General features: G+C 38.3%; 1 protein-coding gene across 7 annotated transcripts in view; it reads right to left on the bottom strand.

The window, feature by feature from the left end:
* The window catches only part of eys (eyes shut homolog), a 400,588-nt gene that overhangs the window by 372,464 nt on the left and 5,989 nt on the right, over positions 1-22,135 (bottom strand). For 6 of the 7 annotated variants that reach the window (XR_006924828.1, XM_046842744.1, XM_046842742.1 and 3 more), the window contains exons 2-3: positions 8,037-8,905; positions 4,502-4,618 (exon numbers count right to left, since the gene is read on the bottom strand). The exons of the other annotated variant lie outside the window; for it this stretch is intronic. Coding sequence is in view for 5 of the 6 variants with exons in the window: in XM_046842744.1 (XP_046698700.1) it covers positions 4,502-4,618; positions 8,037-8,811 (892 nt within the window). In the remaining variant the exon portion in view is untranslated. The remainder of the gene's footprint in view (positions 1-4,501; positions 4,619-8,036; positions 8,906-22,135) is intronic. 7 annotated transcript variants of the gene reach the window in all.

Genomic DNA, 22,135 nt, shown 5'->3' with positions numbered 1-22,135 from the left:
AATACTATAAAAAATATAATAGCCTTAGTTTATGGCCCTTCAGGAAATCACATAATTGCTGATGGCCTACATTGAACATTATCCTCGCTCCCCTAATACAGTACTTTCTATGCCTATATATAGTGAATAAGTCGCATGGTTCTGTACAGCTTTTGTACCATATCTGGCAAATACTTTCAAACAGCGAACAAATAAAGAACAGCAGCCTTTTTGTCTGAAATACACAGCCAGCTTAAGGTCACCCTGCAGTTAGTCTCAGGCTCAGTCTCTGCCCACGATCTACACTGCATCTGATATCTTTTGTACACTGTTCTGGCTTCAAGCTTGAAAACTGAAACATAGCAATCTGTCTCTGCTCACTTGCACAGTGGGCTCTTTTAGGGTGCAGTACAGCCACGGATTGATTTTATAAACGTTATTTTATTAGAGCCAATGAGACATTTAAGCATAAGAACACATCAAAATGCTGCCCCTGCTGCATCATAGGGCTTAGTAACATAGTCATTGAAGATATACATAGAGAGATAAATGCATTTACTTGTCACCTTAAACCACAGTCAAATCCCAGCAATGTGGGAAAGATGGGGTCAGACATGTTACAACACCCAATCAGGAGCACAGATGGTTGCCCAAGCGTGGCAGTAACGGGGCTTAAACCCACTACCTTCCAATCAGTAACCCAATGCTTTAACCAGTGAGCTGCCACTTAACTGGAAAAACTATCTGGATCATTTATTTTCTGCAATGTTCGTTTCTTACTAGCAGTTTATTCAGCAGAATTAAACAGTTGCCAAGTTTGCATACACTATACGTACTCATTATACACTCTATGGACAGTTTGTTGGACACCTGCTTTAGGAGGTGAAATATAAGATTTGTACTTTTTACTTTTTGAACACCACATTTGAAATTCAGTCCCTATTTGCTGTCAAAATAAACTTCGCTCTTCTAGATATTGGAGCGTGCTTGTGGAGATTTGTGCTTGTTAAGCTACAAGGACGTTAGTAAAATCTGGTATAGATGTAAGGTGATGAAGCCTGACCTGAATTCCGATTCATTCCTAAGCTGTTGCAGAGGGTTGATGGCATTATTTGATAAATGTCACAAATGTATTGCAGTTTGTGACCGGGTCCTTTAATCAGGCTAAATTAAATAAGTGATTTAATTGGCCAATTAAATGAATAATCATTTGCTGCATCCCTTATTAAAACCTGTCATTTCTATTACCTACTGTATATGTTGTAAACTTTGAATAGTTATATTATATAATAATAGGACTTTTTGTAATACAGATTTGGACTACAATTTGTCAAACAATGCATCAGCTATCATAAAAAATTTATTCTAAATAAATATCATATATACTGCAAAATAATGCTGTACAATTAAATGTATAGTATAAATGTAATAAAATGTATTCCTTAAATAGAATATATACATAATAGTGTGTGTATATATACATACATGCTTTCTATAAAAGTATAAAACAGAAAACATCGAGTGCATGACAGTTCTGTAGGAGGCATCTCACTCAACCCATCAAACCTTTTAAAGGGTGACTTAAAATAGCAGAAGGCCACACTGAGTTTCACTCAAAACGTTAAATATGAAGCTATCATGGGAACCGACTCAGCCAAAGGCAACAGTTGAAGAGCATTTGCTCTTTTTTTAAACTTCATCTGACCTGTTTTGGAGAGTCCGTTCCTATTATATGCTCACCCGTCAATCCGTGCACCGCCGTTGTTTGAAAACGAATGAATTGTACCTTTAATTCAATGCATAACAGTGTGAAATGTTGGCTGAATTCAGTTAAAAGAGACCTCAGGTAAACCAAAGGTCTGAGATGCAACCATAGCATCTGGAAATGCTACTTTGTTGGACAAATTGCCCCTGCATATGGAACGATTAATCACTGTGTATGGCCACCTGGATTTTAGACCCCAGAGTCGATCATAACATTATTATCTGGGACGCCCAGGGGAGCAGGAAACTGTTGACACACCTTTGTGGGTGAGATATTCAGTATCCCAAATGGGATTTTATTATTCATTACTGTCCTAAAGGGTTGACACAGCTTTGTCTCATAAACTGTCTGGAATATTTATATCAGTAATTATTATTTATTTCTCTGTACTTTCTGGGACATATTCAACATTTAAATCAGGCCATGGACTTTGGTTCAGCTCAGCAAGCTGTTTAAGGCATATTCAGCGACACAATGTGTTAGAAACACTACAGAATTGCTGGCTGTTAATAAAATACACCATATCAAGGTGTGCAGAGACAACCAGTGTGGGATGTAAATAAAAAATTCACCCAACTTAATAAACACTTTTTTCTCCACAGAGTAAATGGACACAATGGGTTGGGGGTTTTTTTTGGGTTGTTTTTTTGTTTTCACAATTTGAAATGCAACCGCATCAGTCATTCCCCAGGGTTCTTAATTTTTTACAGAACAGCCCTAGAATAAATGTGATAGTAGAGTATCTGTGAGAGTGAAAGGGAAAGTTTATAGGGCTGTGGTGAGACCTGAGATGTTGTATGGTTTAGAGACAGTGGCACTGAGTTAAAGACAGGAGGTGGAGCTGGAGGTAGCAGAGCTGAAGATGTTGAGGTTTTCGTTGGGAGTGACGACGATAGACAGGATTAGAAATGAGTTGATTAGAGGGACAGAGCATGTAGGACATTTTGGAGACAAGGTGAGGGAGGCGAGATTGAGATGGTTTGGACATGTGCAGAGGAGGAACATGGGATATATCAGTAGGAGGATTCTGAGGATGGAGCCACCAGGAAGGAGGAAAAGAGGAAGACCAAGGAGGAGGTTTATGGATGTGGTGAAGGAAGACATGCAGGTAGTTGCACGTTTGAAAGAGGCAGATTTAGAGGACAGGTGGGTATGGAGACGGATGATCCGCTGTGGCGCCCCCTAATGGGAGAAGCCGAAAGAAGAAGAAGAAGCCCTAGAAAATGTTTCAGGTGATGCTGGTAAGATTTTGCAAATTGTAATTCCCAAAGTTTAATCAGCAAAACAACTGCTTGTCAACTTGAAGAACTAAATCATTAGGCAATAGAAGAAGGTGTCTTGGTCTGATTAATCATGTTTTTTGTTACATCATGTGGAAGTCCAATTTTGTGCAAGTCACTTATCAGAGATGACACCAGGATGAGAAGAAAGCAAACTGGAGATAATGTGATGCTATGTTCGATATGCTGCTGGGCTCTTGGCATTCATGCAACTGTTACTTTGACATGTTCCACCTACTTAAACAGACATTACACCACTTCACAGCAGAAAATATTCCCTAATGGCAGAGGCCTTTTTTAGCAGGCTTCCTGTAAAACTGCAAAAAAATCAGGAATGGTCCGAAGAACAGCACAAATAGTTGTTGACTTGGTCTCAATCTAATTGAGCAGTTTATAAAAAAAAAAGAAAAAAAAAAAGTCTGATCCATGGGGACCTCATCTTGCAACTGTATAGGATCTGAATCTACAACAGCACTTAATTTGTATAATCTATCTATCTATCTATCTATCTATCTATCTATCTATCTATCTATCTATCTATCTATCTATCTATCTATCTATCTATCTATCTATCATCTATCATCTATCTATCTACCGATAGTTTGTTGTTATTGCTGTATTGGTTTATTTGTTTAGACAGACAGCAAATCACCTTCCTCTTTCTGACTTCTAACACATGGCCCTTTCAAAAACATGGCTTTGTAGTGCAAAAAAAAAAGAAAAAAGATTTTTAAAAAACAGACGTCCTGTTCTGTTACCAGGAAGACACAGCTCTACCTCTGCCATGTTAATCTGTATTCTATGTGACTCTCAGGTCACGCCTCGGTCTCCGTGGTGTAGCAATGGTGCTAAGAGAACGCGCTCGGGAAACTTATTGGTCACTTTCTAACGAATAAAAGTATAGCACATCTACTGTTAGATATATAATTATAAATAAATAAATAAATAAATAAATAAATAAATAAATAAATAAATAAATCGCTTCTCAAATGCAAATGCGTCAACAAATACGACTGCCAGCTTGTATCCGATGCACACTTTTGATGTCTTTTAAAGTTGCCATGACAACATCTGTTTTATTATCTATATCTATTCATTTGTAGTTTTTTTTACACCATTATTTTAAAGTATATATTTTGAAAAGATCCAAACCTAACCCCATCAACCCAACAACCCATGTGCATTGTGTCCATTCCTAATTCTATACCTTTAAACTCAGCTCCCATTCAAAATCACAAAAAAACTTTAGTCACAGGTAGCTTGGTTTTTATAACTGCATTGTAGTGCAAGAGCCACGAAATGACTGAACATTTTATAATTTTATGCCTCATTATCAAAACATAATAAGTTAAACGAGGCTGAAGGGACAAAAAAATGAACAATGCTTAAAGAACTTTAGAGAAAATAGAGGGCAGATTTAATAATAGTTTTGGAAATTGGCTTACATTATCTCTTTCACTTAAACTTTCCTACTTGCCTGTGAATCCATCGAAGCATTCGCAATGAAAGGAGTTTGGTGACACTTGGAGACAAATCCCATTTCTGCATCGCCTGATACAGTTGTTTTGGCCAAGAATTTTAGAGCAGTTAACACCTGTGAAGCAGATGTGCAGGTATCAGTTCACTTTTTTTCTCATTGATATGATTAAAATTCAATTACTCTTGTATGGTGTGGAGTAGATCTGAGAAGACTCAATTATATATTGTGTTGTCTTTAAAGGCTCCTCTGTTGTTTAGGTTTGAACTCATTATCAGAGTTATCTAATAACTCTAATAATTAGTCATTTCTAAGCTATAGTTTACTTTACCGTTGACAACTGACAATATTTCAGTCAAGACATCAGCAAAACATTACAGTAGCCAACAAAACACAAAAAAAACTCTACTAAATGTCTTAAACTCCATTAAAATGTTCAGCATTCAGTACATTAGATATTCAAAGCACATATCCATACAGCACAGTAGACAAGCCATTTTCAGGAATACTACCCTTCATCATTTCTAATGTATAAACACATAGAAATATCCTTTTTTTTAAGTGCTCAATATAACAGCCCTAGTGCTTGGGGACAGATTGTATTGATAGCTGCAAACTGTGAGAAAACATTTCAACCTGAATCCTGAAAGGTGGAAAACAAAGTAACAAGTAATTAAGCATGTTTTCAGGTGCAGAATGCAATTTCAGGAAAAAGGGGAGAAAAAAAAAAAAAGAGAGTAAGCCAAAGATAGAGTATGAATTTGAGAGAGAGAGAGAGAGAGAGAGAGAGAAAGTTATTTTTTTCCCCAAATAAATAGCCCATGGGAGAGCCGTATTATCAAGAAATAATTGCACTGAGCTAAACAGAGCTAGTAATTATCACAGATAAATAATTAATAATGATTTGCGAAGAACCGAGAAAAACGTTGAAGATGTTGATCTCCTGGGGACTGCAGTACACTGACAAATGAGTTTAATTCCCGTTAAAGGGTCCTTTAAAAATGCTTACTTAAATATACAATCTAAAGCACATCTTTGAGATAATTATTGAAAGTATTGCATATACTGTATATATATATGGTTAGTCTTCCATCTGCTGCCTGCATCACCAAAGCTGGTACTATAGGGTTCAGTTGATAGGGCATTGGACATTGGGCAAGTTCAAATACCAGCAACACCAATCTACCACTGCTGGGCCCTTGAGCAAGGCCCTTAACACTCAGCTGTAAGTCTGAATAACATTGTCTGCCAAATTTCAGTTCATGAACTATAATTTTTTATGTCGGATGCCCTTCCTGACACAATCATCTGGGCTTGGACCTGGCACTAAGAGTGTATTAGATTGAGGCTGGGTTTGGTTTTCCATTGGGTAAGGACAGATCGAGTCAGGTGTTCATTTTTACGTCAGGTCACAGCAGTAAATCAAGACCAATTTCCAACAAACATCACAAATATGGCCAACCAAGGACACCACTTCCCAGCATTCACCAATAACACTGATAAAGCCCACATGTGCTCAATTAAACACATAATAAAGAAACTCGATGGCGATCATAACTTCCCAGTTAAAAGAAGTTAAAAGAAAACAGTCAGTTCCTGGAAATGGATTGCTTATGATAAATAGATGCAGTTTAGGTTAAACTGTTTATCATCTGCCAGAAGTGCAAAGAGAAGCAAGAGGTATGAGGTGGTGTCAAAAGGTTTTCGTGATGTGCGTTAGCACGTCTGCGATTTCATCATGGAAAGCAAGTAGAACAAAAAGCAATGAGAAATTGTGTGTGAAACTGGGCAAATCTGCCACGTTGGACATGACATACATTTGACATTGGCGCTTTGAGTTTCATGCACACTTCAAGAGCAGAAAAACATAACTGGAAGACAACGAGATATCAAGTCAAGTCAATTCTATTGCGCTTTTCATAACAGACATTGTCTCAAAGCAGCTTTACAGAATTTAACAGTTAAGGTGAATGGTGTGTATTTATCCCTGATGAGCAGCCATGGCGATTGAGATGTTATGAGGAAGAAACCTTGAGAGGAACCAGACTCAAAAGGGGAACCCATCCTCATTTGAGTAATATTAGGAGTATGATTATAATCTTTAAAACAAAACAGAACACTGGAGAGTGAGAGCTAACATGAGCACTGGAGTGTAAGATTATAAGTGATGCCCTTTTCTCTCTTATAAAGTCATTAGAGGTTATGGAACTAGGAGCTACTGAGCAACTCATAAAATAGCTCAACATTTGCGATAATCATAAATCCAACACCAAGTCCTCAATGTCGGAGCCTTTAAACACTCAAATAGGTTCAACATCCCAACTCCACGAGGTGAAATCCAAATGGGGTGGTACGTCTCTAGATGGTTTGGTATGCTTGCGGGGTCGGCATCTACTTCTTTAAAAGGTCCACAATCTTCATAAGTTGGGACATAAGGATGCCTCGGGATGGGTAGAGAAATAGAAGCAGTGGAAGGAATTAGCGTAGCTGCTGTTCATAAAATTAACAAGATCAGAAAGACCTTCAACAGTCTCAACCTCCAAAAATGCTGAAACCATTCGGCAACTTGTGCATGATGATCATCGGAGAGCAATCCATACGATCTCATTTCTGCACCCACCCTACTCACAAGATGTTGGTCCTGCAGACTGGGCCCCTTTCCCAAAGATGAAGATCCAGCTGAAAGGTCGCTGTTTTGACACCATTGTGGAGATCCAGTGCAAATAGCAGAAAAAGAAGAAAAGACTTCCAGGACACATTCCAGAAGTGGCAGGAATGCTGGGAGCGCAGAACTGCTGTGCAAGGGGACTATTTTGAAGGTGATATATATATATATATATATAAATATATATATATATATATATATATATATATATATATATATATATATATATATATATATATATATATAAATATATTCAGCGGATACCCTTAACCAGAGTGAATTACAACTGAGCAGTTGAGGGTTAAGGGACTTGCTCAAGGGCCAGCAGTGGTTGATTGGTGGTGCTGGGATTTGAACTTCCGATCCAAAGTCCAGTGTCTTGTACTGTACAGTATAGTACATAGCATGTACATAAAAACATATCCTAGATTATTTTCTAGATATATGTATAATGCTCTGGCATGAAGGAGTAGGTGTTGGATCTTTAACGATCTCAGATGTTAAGCTATTTTATGAGTTGCTCAGTGCTCCTGGTTCCACAATGTCAAATGACTGTATAAGACTGTAGAAAGGACATTACTGATAATCACACACAGTCATGGTAGTTCTCACTCTCTCCAGTCTTTTGTATTGTTTTTAAAATTTATAAATCACACTCTTGGACTTGATCACCCAAATGAGGATGGGTTCTCCTTTGAGTCTGGTTCCTCTCAAGGTTTCTTCCTCATAACATCTATGGGAGTTTTTCTTTGCAAAAGTCAAATGCTCATCATGAATAAAACCCTTTTTTTTAATTCTTACATTCTGAAAATCTGCTGAATAATTGACCTTGAAACATGGACTAAAAGAGAAGGCATGTGGTGTACTCACCTGTAAACAGTGATGGGCACAAGCATTGGTAAGAAGCCTGACTTTGGTGGGCAGCATGACTGCTTAGGCAGTTTGCACCATTTTGGCAAGGACCTCCAGAACACATGTCCACAGCATCGCAATACGGTTCAGAGTAGGGCTTGGGGCACTGACAGCCATATGCAAACTGTCCAGTCTGCGCCCTGCAAACACCTTTTCCTGAACACAGGTGGCGACCTGGAGAGTTCTGACAGAGCTGCTCTTTGACTAGCACACTAAAGCGGAGGCCAAGATGACATAAATGTCTACTGCCCTCATGAGTGGCGGCAAAATAATGAACACCAGGAGAAAGCCACTTCGAGGCCACCTGCAGGCTACCGTTCATATAGCCAGCAAATAGGTGTTGCTTTTGTTTTTGCTCTGTGAAGCAACTGTCGAATTCTTCTTTTGACACATTAACTAGGTTTATTCCATACTGCTCTAGCATTGGGTCAGTAAAAGCCAAGAGAGTGTCTCCTAACTGGACCTCCACAGGGCACAATTGCGGAAACGCATATGATTTATCCATCAAGTGCGCCCGAGCCCGTTCCGAGATGCCATTCCAGCAATGATTCACATTCCTGCAGGTGTTCTCCATGAGGGACAATCTCAGGGTGATGTTCCCTGGTTGAGGGCGCCAGACACGATAGCGGGGTCTTCGGCAGAGCAACTGACTTGTGACGAAAAAATGGCTAGAAACAAGAAGGAGAAGTTTAAGCAACTTTGTCTTTTTCGCTGTTGACCTGGTCATGTTCATGTCCCGTACACTCGTGGGAGGCTTTTGTGCAATTTCTAATATAGATTAAGCTAATGCGCTGGTGTTATTGGTCAGTCAGGGGAAAGAAACGCATCTATAAGAAAAAAAACAAAAAACAAACAGATACAACATCAGTTAAGGCACAAAACAATAATCATGGCAATTTTAAATATTATTTTGGATCGCAAATATCATGTACTTACCAGTTTAACAACATTATCTATTTATTGTAGCATATTTCTGGTAATTAAAATTAATTTCATAGTTTACAGTGGAGAAACACTGCATTTTAATTACCACAACAAAAAAATTATTTTTGATTGATTGTTGAACCATTATTTGTCTTCATTTGACAATGCAATGGTAATTATAATATACCTTTTTTTGAGACACGTCCAACTTAATTTTTTTTGTACAGATATTACATTTTGCATTGCTATTTAGCATTATTCAGATTTTCATTGGAAAATTCTTCCTTAGCACAATGAATTACAGCTTTACTGACAACTGGCATCTGGACAGTTTGTTTCTCCAAACATTCAGCTGAAATACTTTGTCATTCCTTCGGACTTTGCGATCCAGTTTATTCTGCAGATGTTTAATAGAAACGGTAGCCATGTTGGTTCAATATTCTTTTTACCCACAACTTTTCAGGCTCTGAACAACTCCAACAACAACATTTCCACCATAATTGACTGCGGGTGTGAGGCAGTCTGGTAACATCATCTTACAGAAGTTCATAGGGGAGATATGACTATAATGCACAGATCAACATTTGTCAAAAAAAAAAAAAAAAAAAAAACACAGCAAATCAGCAGAAAAACATCATACCAGCTGTCAAGCATGATAGTGAAGGGATGAGGATTTGGGCTCGTTTTGGAGTCACAGGTCCTGGTTGACTTGCAGTCATCAAGTCGACTATGAACTCCTCTGTGTTCCAAAGTATTCAAGAGTCATAAGTGACAGATTGAAAGTTTGACAGCTTGGCCAATATTGTGCCATGCAACAAGACAATGATCTCAAGCAAACCAGCAAATCAAATGGCTGAAAAAAGAACCGAATCAAGGTGTTGAAATGGCCCAGTCAAAATCCAGACCTCCACTGAATTGCTGTGGCAGAAGCTTAAGAGAGCTGTGCATAAACAAATGCCTGCAAAGCTCAATCAAAAGAGCATAATTTCAAAGAAGAGTGGACCAAAGAGACTGATAAAGGCATAAAGAACCCAATTACTTTAGGTCATAGGTGCTACAGCTGGTTCTACAAGCTACTGACTTATAAGCTGCCCTTAGTTTTTCACATATGGTTTCCTTATGTTTTTGTGAAAAGAAGCTAATAAAATGTGAAATGTTATGTGACATGTTATGTTCATGTGAGTTCATATTAATACTTTGTTATATACCCTTTGTTGGCAATGACAGAGATCAAACGTTTTCTGTAAGTCTCCACAAGGCTTTTACACACTGTTGCTGGTAGTTTGGCCCATTCCTCCATGCAGATCTCCTCTAGAGCAGTGATGTTTTGGGGCTGTCGCCGGGCAACACGGATTTTCAACTCCCTTTAAAGATTTTCTATGGGGTTGAGATCTGGAGACTGGCTAGGCCACTCCAGGACCTTAAAATGCTTCTTACGAAGACACTCCTTCATTGCCCAGGCGGTGTGTTTGGGATCATTGTCATGCTGAAAGACCCAGCCATGTTTCATCTTTAATGCCCTTGCTGATGGAAGGAGGTTTTCATTTAAAATCTCAAGATACATGGCCCCAGTCATTCTTTCCTTTACACTGATCAGTCGTCCTGGTCCCTTGGCAGAAAAACAGCCCCAAAGCATGACGTTTTCACCCCCATGCTTCACGGTAGGTATGGTGTTCTTTGGATGCAACTCAGCATTCTTTCTCCTCCAAACACGACAAGTTGAGTTTTGACCAAAAAGTTCTATTTTGGTTTCATCTGACCATATGACAAGCAGGGGGACACTTCTGGCACTGCAGGATTTGAGTTCCTGGCGGCGTAGTGTGTTACTGATAGTAGCCTTTGTTACTTTTGTCCCAGCTCTCTGCAGGTCATTCACTAGGTCCCCCCATGTGGTTCTGGGATTTTTGCTCACCGTTCTTGTGATAATTTGACCCCACGGGTGAGAGCTTGCGTGGAATCCCAGATCGAGGGAGATTATCAGTGGTCTTGTATGTCTTCCATTTTCTAATAATTGCTCCCACAGTTGATTTCTTCACACCAAGCTGCTTACCTATTGCAGATTCAGTCTTCCCAGCCTGGTGCAGGTCTACAATTTTGTTTCTGGTGTCCTTTGACAGCTCTTTGGTCTTGGCTATAGTGGAGTTTGGAGTCTGACTGTTTGTGGTTGTGGACAGGTGCCTTTTATACTGATAACGAGTTCAAACAGGTGCCATTAATACAGGTAACAAGTGGAGGACAGAGGAGCCTCTTAAAGAAGAAGTTACAGGTCTGTGAGAGCCAGAAATCTTGCTTTTTGTAGGTGACCAAATAATTATTTTCCACCATAATTTGCAAATAAATTCTTTAAAAATCAGACAATGTGATTTTCGGGATTTTTTTTTTTTCACATTTTGTCTTTCATAGTTGAAGTGTACCTTTGATGAAAATTACAGGCCTCTCTCATCTTTTTAGGTGGGAGAACTTGCACAATTGGTGGCAAATTTGGGATCAGAACATCGGGTCAGCCATTATACATCACCCCTGGAGCAAAGAGGGCTAAGGGCCTTGCTCAAGAGCCCAACAGCAACAGCTTGGCAGTGCTGCAGCTTCAACTCTTGAACATCTGATTGCTAACCCAAAGCATTAACCTTCGAGCCACCAACTAGCCCACAATGCACCTCGGGCAGTAATTAGGCCATGGCTTGTTAAAGAATGTATTACAAACTACAAATTTGTAGCATCTCAAGGCATGAAATCAATCCTGAATAAAGATATACTATGCAAACTAAAATTAATGGACAAATTTAACACATTTAATTGTATTTCTATAGTGCTTTTAACAATGGAATTGTTTTAAAACAGCTTTAGAGAAAGTAAGAATAATAATCTAATTCTTTTATTTGAACTGATGTGTATTTGTCCCTGATCAGCAGCCTGGAGCGACTGGGGCAAGGAAAAACTCCCTTAGATAGTATGAGGAAGAAACCTTGAAAAGAACCACCTCTAAAGGGGAACCCATCCTCAACTGGGTGAGATCAAGAGTGTGGTTCTAAATCATTAAAACTTTAAAAACACTGGCTTTCATGGGCATTAGAGCTCTGAAACAACTAATCAATTAGCTCAACATCTGAGATCATTACAAATTGCTTTAGATAATTTCGATAAGGTTTTGCAAACTATCAAAAATTCTGTACTTTTTAAATAATACAATGTGGCCAACATGTCTAATACTTTAAAATATTCCGCTGAACAGTCTAACACTACTTTATCCTGACCTACTAATGAGTCCCATTCTACATGCTAATTTGACTCAGACAGGCAGAACAGACCATATGTCCACCACTTGTACAGCTCGAGCATGGGCTGCCGTAAAGAAAGTGATTTTTCTACATATAAAATGTGTTTGAATAAATTTTTTCCTTTACAATGAACTAGAAAACACAAACTTGTTCCAGCTTGACAAGTGAACAAAGTAAACATTATAATATGCTTTACATGGGTTGAAGTGGGGAATCTTGAGTGGCCTACTATAGATCTCTGACCTCAACCCTACTGAACATGGGATGGGCTGGGATGGGATGGGATTGGGATGGGATAAATTGAAACGACGCCTGCACCCCAGGCCTCCTCACCTTTGATGCCACCTTGTAGGTGAGGTGGCATCACCTCGTAGTGAGTCACTTTATTTATCTATGTTTTCTATCCACCTTCAAAATAATCCCCTTGCACAGCAGTCCAGCGCCCCCAGCGTTCCTGTCACTTCTGAAATACGTCCTAGAAGTTTTCTTTTTCGAAACACTTTCTGCTATTCATGCTGGATCTCTACAATGGTGTCAAAACGGCGACCTTTCAGCTGGATCTTCATTGTAGGTTGTCTGCGAAAAAGTACGTCATGTCAAAAGTCTCTGTGTCAGATTTGACCAGTTTCATGCAAGTTGTATGTTTGCAAATTGTTCTTACTTGCTGTTCATGACAAAATCGCAGACGTGGTAACATGCGGTCAGAATAGCACCTGTTAGCACTGTTAGTCTCGAAACTTTCTGATACCACCTCGCACATCATGACCTGACTTTACTAACACCTTGTGGCTGAATGACAAACAACAAATCTCCATACTTTAAAATCTAGTGAAACATCCTCTCAGAAGTGTGGAGGTTATTATGATATATATATATATATATATATATATATATATATATATATATATATATATATATATATATATACAAATTGCACAAAAAAGAGATGGATATGTGCATGCCAGATATTGACAGAAGTGCAGATTAAAGCAATCCAACATAATTTGCCTTTAAGGTGTCTATGTGCTGGTATAAATTGACCCTGCACTAGAGTACAACCTAGAAAAAAGGACTCAGCGGAGACGGAAAAGAAAACAATGTGTTATTCAATATAATTTAAATTCCAAATAGAATTACTTCATGTTTGAGCACTGTAGCCACATTCATGCTGCACGCTAAAATGCTCAACGACCGCGTAGTGAAATCTGCTTTTGTTTCGTCTAAGGTTTTCGACACAAGTTTGAACGGGACCAGAAATAACCACAAAGAAAAAAGAACATCTATTGTTGCTAGACAAACATGCTGATGCGTAAAATGTTAAAATTCGTCTTTTCAAAGGAAAAGCAAACAATATCAAGGCTTTTTTTTTGTTATTGCAATACCTGTAATCACTGCGAAAATTGCTGAGCCACAACATATATTTATATAAAATGATATGAATTACAAAAAAGGATGTTAAACATTCCATGAATCTTCTCTTTTACATTTTCTTAGTTGTCATTCTCTTTAAGGAAAAGATGTCTCACAAAGCTTATAAGGCATCCTCAGAGATTTCTTTCCCAACAATTTCACATGACTCTGAGTTTAAACACCATCTCTATCACAGGCCTCCTAACACCTTGACATCGCTAAGGAAAAAAATGTATTATAATATTTGTTATTATAATTATCATAAATATTTTTACCATTTAATAAAACAATTAACACCTCCAATTTCCCACAGTGACTATGGAAATATCACTGTGTTAATGCAAGAGTCTGTAGCTGTTCTTTTTTTTTTTTGCTCTACAAATGTCTCAATGCAAGGTGAATTCATTCGCTTCCCATGAAATTACATTTCATTGAAGCATTTCAATCACAGCTGCTTCGACAAAACCTTCCTTTAAAAAACCCGACGTGCAGAAAGTCACTTTGTGTTATAAATTTCCTCTGGCTTTTACACTCGATTTGATTGGTTTGCATTAGTGAAGTGTGTTTATAATAATGTAATGGTCCAACACAGACAATTTGCACTATAATTACTCATTCTTTTACTAAGACTAGTAGAGCTCTGCTCGCAGTAATTGAATGAAGGTTGTGATTTGCATGCATCAGAGGTTCCTGAACACGGGCTGTGAAAGAGTTATTACCGGCTACGAACGTTCTTGGGAAAATGTCTATAGATATGACATTGTATTATTACATTGCTCCTGAGGTACCAGTGACCAGTGTTCCTGTCCTTTTCTTCTCTTCGGAGTTCTTTTTAATTGGAAGCCATTCAGTTCCACCTTCAACAGCCTAAAGATCCATGAAGTTACTGAGCAGCTCAAGAACTTTGGGACTGGATTTGGACAGTAATTAATATCAACAGTCTGCTATAATGCCTCAGGACCACCGTTTGCATGAACAGTTTTGCATTTAAGTGCCTTTCACTAAACCTGAAGGACATTTGGTGTTGAGTATGAGTTCCCTTTTGGGTCTGGTTTCTCTCAAGGTTGCCATCTTAAGGAGCTTTTCCTTGCCACATTCACCACTGGCTCGCTCATTAGGGATCAACTTAGAAGGCGCAAACTTATAGTGCTAACTTTTATTTTCCAACTATACAAACGCTTTATCTCGCTGCTTTAAGACAATGTCCATTGTTAAATGCACTCTACAAATATAGCTGAATTGAACTGAATTAATTGTGTCCCCTAGTTCAAGTGAAGGGAAATGTAAAGCTGCCACATCCAAAGACATTCTATACAATTGTGTGCCGACTTTATTTCTTGCAATTTTCTCACGCCTGGACAGAGATAATTGAGACGCCGTCATTGCAGCCTTAGCTCCCGTCTGCTGTGTACACGTGTTGCATTGTAACATTAAAGCGGGAGCAGAAGTGGTCGTTTAAGCTACCTCTCGCTTATTAGAAAAAAATAGCAGAAAATCGGAAGTCGGCATTGCAAGAGGTCGAAACATTAGGAAAAAAGGTGAAGTCTGTGAATTAAAATTAGAATGATAAGAAATAATGTCAGAATTGCGAGAAATAAAGTCAGAAAAGTCGGAATTACAAGAAGTAAAGTTGCAATTATGCCATCGTTTTTTAATTTTTAAGAAACGGGCTTCCATACATCTGTAGAGTGTATGTAGAATAATCATTTGCTGTGGTAGTGTGGTAGGTTTTATCTGTACAGGTATCGTTACAGGTATCTGTAGAGATCTGTTGCAGTGGAAGGCAAACCACATCCAAACTATTTCCCTTACAAACTTCTCCTATTCTCAATAACGTATCTAGCAGGTGTTATTGCCGTTTTATTTCTTTGACATTTTGTCCCGTCTAAGCCACAGTACACAGAGCTAAAACAGATGGTGTTGTCTTTCTCTCTCAGGCCTGTCTTCAACTTGTTCTCAAGATAAAAGAACAGGCCCTGCTGCTATATCCGTGCGATATACCACCGTTGTCTTCTCTTCGAAACAATTACCGATATGACTGAATTCTTAGGGGAAGAATTCGACTAGGCATAAATATACAAGAGCCGTGTAAATTGAGTTTGGTGGACGGACGCGCTGCTAATAGAACGACTTCAATTGATGGACGGAAGCGGACAGAAACTGAAACGCGATAGCGAGGTCTTGCACTGGCAGGCAACAAACACATGTCATGAACCTATTAGGAAATGTCGGAAACAATCTGCTTTTTTAAAAAAAAAAGTTCCAATCAGTATTTGTCAGGGAATTCAATACTATTCACAACGGCTTCATCGCAAGGATTTTGTCTGCCAAAGTCGAAAAAATGTGTACCTCTAGTAGCAAAATTCTTCAATCACAGAGGTTTTTTTGCTCATTTGTTTGCAATATTTGGCTATTTTCTTCGTTGAACCAACCCTTGGGAGGGGATTGGCGGCTCCCAGAAAAAAAAGCCTCCCTTTGTGACTATAAACGATTCACACAATTTCTTTATACAGGCAGGCATTTCAGTATCATTATCGCTCCTCGCTTTTATTTTCCGATACTCAGTCTAACAGCACTCATCCATTTTAGCCTTACAGCTTGCGTTAGACGCGAGTTTTCCACTGTGGGTCTAATCTGATCATGTTCCTCACACACACACACACACACACACACACACACATGCACACGAGGAAAGAGAGAGAGAGAAATGGGTCCATTCAGCTAAATGATTCACTCGGATTAAACCGCCGATCACATCATCTGTTCAGTTGTACTGTTTTTTTTTCCAATTGCAAAGTCGGACTATTCCGCTATCTACGGCAAACAACAACCAGCTTAGAGAGTGTAACACTGACCCACTGAGTAAGAGAAGAGCAAACCTTGGTCATGCCTGAAAGCACTCAATGATTCAAGCGGTGCACGCTAAGCTTGTAAAAACCGTGTGTATTATACATGCTTCCTCTCACCCCCTTTATTTCACCAATGGACAACAGGATCGTCCGTGGCTCAGTGGAGTGTCTGACTAGACGTATCGAGCACTTGCTGTACTTACAGTATGATCTTATTACCGTGGGGGGTTGAAGAAAACATTTAAAAGACGGGGGTCGCTGCTAGTCACATGCATTAGTATTTACTATAGTCATACAAATACCTAGACACCTTATTGGCTGCTTTGGTCACTTCAGGGGAGGTGGTAGTTTAGAGTCTCTGGTTTAAAAATCGGAAGTTCAGGGGTTCATCGCCAAGCTGCCACTTATTGGCACTTAAGCAAGGCCCTTAACCCTATATGTGCTCCAGGGGCACTGTATGATGCTTCCTAATATCGCTGGGATATGCGAAGAAAAAAAATGTCACTGTGCTGTAATGTATATGTGACAAATAAAGGCTCCTCTTATTCTGCTTGTTGCGATACGTCAATGCGTCTGCCATTATGGTCCAGGCAAGAGTTCCCTGGAAACAAATGCAATTAAACGAAAATAAGGGATTAGCTTGACGACAAGATAACACAGCCGCTTGTGAAATGCCGGAGGGTACAGGGTCAACTGGCAGCAGGAAAAAGTGTACATCTCAAGTCATCCAATGCAATGGCAGCATTTTATATTAAACTGAACAAAAAAGACTGTAACTTGCACCATATATAAAGCGAAGCCGGTGTTGCATTGAAGTGATGCACGAGCACATGCAAAGAAAACACACTGGTGTCACGGATGAAGGCGAAACATCAGCACGGTGAGCAGAAACTGTTTATCCTCATCATGTAAAAATATTATAGTTTAATGAAGTCTTATTGTGTAAACTGTTTGTTTGTAGCTTCGGTACAGTCGCACTACATCTGTTCTACATCGGCTCGCTCGCGACTTCGTGATGGATTCAATTAAAACGATGCGAACAAACACTAAATCTAAAAGCAGCCAATAATAGCAACAGTAAACGATCACATTTTTAGTCACTGTTGTAGTTTTCAGCAAACGATCATGCATATAAAAATATTTGCATATTATTTCTTTTTTTTTTTTTTATAAAATCTGCTGCGTTTTCTTTGTTTCATTCTCTTTTTATAGCATTTGTCTACTACAGGGGTCGACTTCTGTTTGCAATTGGATTGACTGAAGCTTTACTAAGTTCAAATGCTGGTTTTCAATGTTTGTATATTTAATTTATGTATATATCATTGAATTATTATAAAAAAATTATTATGAATTATATATTCTCGATGCGTATATCTTCACAAATGAACAAAATGTTTTCTTTTTCCAAACAAAAATTCACAACAAAAATGTTGTATTATATTTTATATACAGAATATATATAAAATAAAATCAGATGAATCGAAAAATAACCATCCGATTAATCGTTAGTTGAAGCCCTAGAGTCTTTGATTAAATGATATTTCGAACATTTCCAGCCCCAGAAGTGAACTCTTGTTTTCCTTGGCCAACCTATTGACTGTCTGGTTATTAGTATATTACTGTAGTTGTTTTGTTCTTATTCATGACATTCCAAATTGTCATTTCTTATTTATATAACAAATTGATTTGATTGTCATTCTTTTTCTCTGATTCAGAATGATTGGCTTTTCCATCAACAGCTCTCAGCTCGTTTTAATCATGTTTTTAGTAGAGTAGATATTCAGAAATATTACCGTAATTTCCGGACTATTAAGCGCACCCAAATATAAGCCGCACCCACTGAATTTGACAAAGACTTTTATTTTGAACATAAATAAGCTGCACCTGTCTATAAGCCAAGTCTACACTGAAAATAATGAACTTTACACAGGCTGTTATTAAAGACAGTGTTTGTTACACGGCTTGTATCTAAACAGTAGCCTACCAAGAAAGTCATTGTTCACTGTCTTCCTTCTTCCTTTCACAACTATTTCTCTCGAAAGTTTATCTTTTGGCATCGTCGTGCGTTTAAAAATCACCATTGGTGAAGCTTTTCTCCCGATGCCGTGCAGCTCAGAACACAGGTGAAGTGTTTTTTCATGCCCGGTTGTTTTCAGCGTGACGAATGATTTGCATTTCCTGTAGACAGTCCGAGTGAGCGGCAGATCAAACCTCAGAGGAACATCATCCATATTTATGATGTGGTGCAGCCCGATTCAGTGGGAGAGCATCTGATTTAATATAAAGAGTTTCATTGGTTCAGTTGAACCCGTTCGGCAATTTCATTGGTCTAATGTTATGGGGCTCAATCTTTTGGCTTGAAGTTTGTGAAACCGGGAAAACCCCCGGAAAAATCCATAAATTAGCCGCTTCGTTGTTTCCCCGTTGTTGCGGGGTTCAAAGAGTGGGAAAAAAGTAGCGGCTTATAGTCCGGAAAATACGGTAATTGTTTAATACAGGCAATGTCCACGAAAACGTAACCTTTTGAAAAAGCTCTTTAAAGTGGATTCATTTAAAAACCTGCAGTGTGTAATGTAATAAAAAAAAAAAAAAAAACAGAGGCTTTCGAAAACAATGATGCATTTTTACTCATGATGTTTATTTTTTCAAAGAGCCGGAGAGTATATAAATGTCAGGCGGAAATCACACAGGTCTTTCATCAATGAGCATCTATTGGAAAACGATTGTGTGGAGACGCAGAGTGTTTTTAGACTTTTTACACTATTGAGGTACACCTGGGCATAAAGTAAGGTTTCTTTCATCAAAAAAAAATGGCTAGCTCCAAACAAAAGGTGTCATGGTTGAAATTGTTTAACGCATCATGATATAGCTTGGATTCTCATTTGAACAGTGAACTGGCTTTTTTGGTTTTTTTCTCAAGGCGGATTTCATTTGCATTCCTGTTTCACTGCTGTATAATTCGATCGGAGCGCGCTATTGTTACTGACTTTTAAACCGTTATTGCACTCCCTCGAAAACTCAACAATAGCGATAAAATATGATTAAGTGTGCGGCTCTACTTTCTGGGTTATTCGGGGTCATCTGATGGGTATAAAACTACTGTAAAGATGTGGCCACCTTGCAAATTTCTCCAGCCTACTCAGCAGAATCAATTTCCATCCTACATGTTTATATTCGATGTAAGTCATGTGACATTGGGAAAATAAGAACTGAAAGCCAACAACTTAAAGCAAGACAAAACCATTCCAAATGCCAAAGAGAAATATAGTGTGGGAATGGGAGGAGTGGGGAGGAAGTGAGGGTGAGGGTGAGGGTGGGGGGTGTCCCGGGGTTGTGTTGGTGTTTGGGTAAGAGAGGTCACTCTCCAGAGTTCAAAGCCAAGATGCCCTAAAGTAACTGAGCTCAGGAAGGAAGATGGATAGAAAGAGATGATATGAAATCTTATTGCTTGGTTGGAGCTCTTGTGTGCCATGAATACAAATCTTGTATCATCAAAAGAGATACAATGAACCTGTGCTTTGGCAAGTCTTCTCACTTCAGGTTAATCATGTGCTTTCTCCCTTTGCTGAGCTTTTTTTCCGAGCCTAAGAAATCAACAGCCACCGCTGCGTAATGTAATTATGCAAATGCGCCGTCCCCAGTAGAAACTATGTGACTTAATTAGACTGGAGTGTCTCCAAACTAAAAGATGTACCTGCTTGTTGGATACGCCTCTAATCTCTTTGGACAAATATGGTCTCATTGTACAGTGGGACTCTTCTTCTTCCTCTAATGTCGGAGATGTGGCTGTTAATCAAACTGTAATGAGAGGTTAATTATTTATGCTTGAATGGAAAAGCAGACTGAACAGGGTGCGTATGCGGCTGCTAAAAGCTCCACGTTTGCAAAAATGGAAACCTATATTGTGTTTCAATTAAGTACATTTTGCTATTCAGTGTGTAATTAATGATTGGGGGCACATTTCTCTCAGGGTTTTGTGGCACAGCGCAAGCAGCATTTCGAAAAAGATAAAGTCGTCTGACTTTTCTTCATCCTCCCCAGGTGTTAGATGTCCCATGATAGTAAATTTTATTTCTTCTTTTATTTTCTCATTGAAACAATCGATTCACCGATCTTTAATTTTGCCTTTATTTAATATTTTTTTTTCGGCTAATCCATGCTAGGTGTGCACAACCAATAATAATAGGCAATATTTTCTAGTTTAAAATGTCAGACAATTTTGTTCGACATATGCAATCAATACTATTGTATTTTTAATCTGTGCTGGATTATCCGAAAAACGTCGTAATGCTTTATTGCAATCAGTGGCCTGTGATTTAATTTGGCCTTTGGAAAGAGCTGTAGTGGCCACATATGTTTATTACGATGCTGCAAAGATCTACGGTTTAATAACAATCATTAATTTTGGCATTTACAGGTAAGATTTTTTTTTTTCTACTGTTTATTTGTACAAATAACCTGTAAGATTTGTAGAACATGCTAAGCTGTGATCATAGCAACCTATCAAGTCACTAAGAATTCAGAATATTTGTTAGAGTTTGGATGTGACTCTTTAATCACTCGTTATTTGAGAGAAAGTCAAGTCAAGTTTATTTCTATAGCGCTTTTCACAACAGACATTGTCTCAAAGCAGCTTTACAGAATTTAAGGATTTAAGGTGAATGGTGTGCATTTATCCCTGATGAGCAGCCGTCTGTGTCTGCGTCCGTGGCAAGGAAAAACTCCCTTAGATGTTATGTGGAAGAAACCTTGAGAGGAACCAGACTCAAAAGGGGAACCCATCCTCATTTGGGTGACATCAAGAGTGTGAAAAAATGACACTAACATAATGTATAAACTTTACAGTATATGGAAATGTTCCTATTGTGGAATGAGTCTAGTCTAGTCTGGTCTGGTCTAGCCTTGTCTGGTCTAGCCTTGTCTTGTCTTGTCCTGCCTTGTCATGCCTTGTCTTGTCTAGACTAGTCTAGTCTAGTCTAGTCTTGTCTTGTCTTGTCTTGTCTAAAATTAGGCTTTGAAACAACAGAAGAAAACATGCGATCTAACACAGAGAACTTATACGCTGCTACGTTTGTGTGCCACGCCAAACTTAAATTAAATGTATACAATTTTCTCGCATCACTATTGTCATCATACAGAGCGAAAAATCCAAGTCACACCATCATAACTCGGGGACCACCTGTAATTGATTCATTGAAAAGTGATGACTGGATTAATCAATTACTAGCATAAATGTTTAGTTGCATTATTGGAACAACTGATAAATCACGTCACAAAAGTTTTAATAACATTGGCACTATATTATATCCAAGGGTTTGACTTCAACACTACATATACATTATTGATCACAAAGAGAAATTTAAATATAAAAAAAAGATGAAAATAAAAGTAAAAAAATAAAACTAATAAAATTTAAATAAACGCAGTTATCCCCAGTTTATCACCGTGGTTACGTTCCAAAACCGCCCACAATAAATGGACGCCCCAAAAATACTTTTTTTTTATGTATACAGTACTGTACTGTATTAACATTTTACTTCATTTTAAAATTAATAATTATATGATGATTAATACATTTTATTATTTTTTCATTTAT

Source organism: Silurus meridionalis, chromosome 28, assembly GCF_014805685.1.
Source record: "Silurus meridionalis isolate SWU-2019-XX chromosome 28, ASM1480568v1, whole genome shotgun sequence".
Lineage (NCBI taxonomy): Eukaryota > Metazoa > Chordata > Actinopteri > Siluriformes > Siluridae > Silurus > Silurus meridionalis.
Note: the sequence above shows the minus strand (reverse complement) of the source record. Positions and strands in the feature narration are given on the sequence as shown.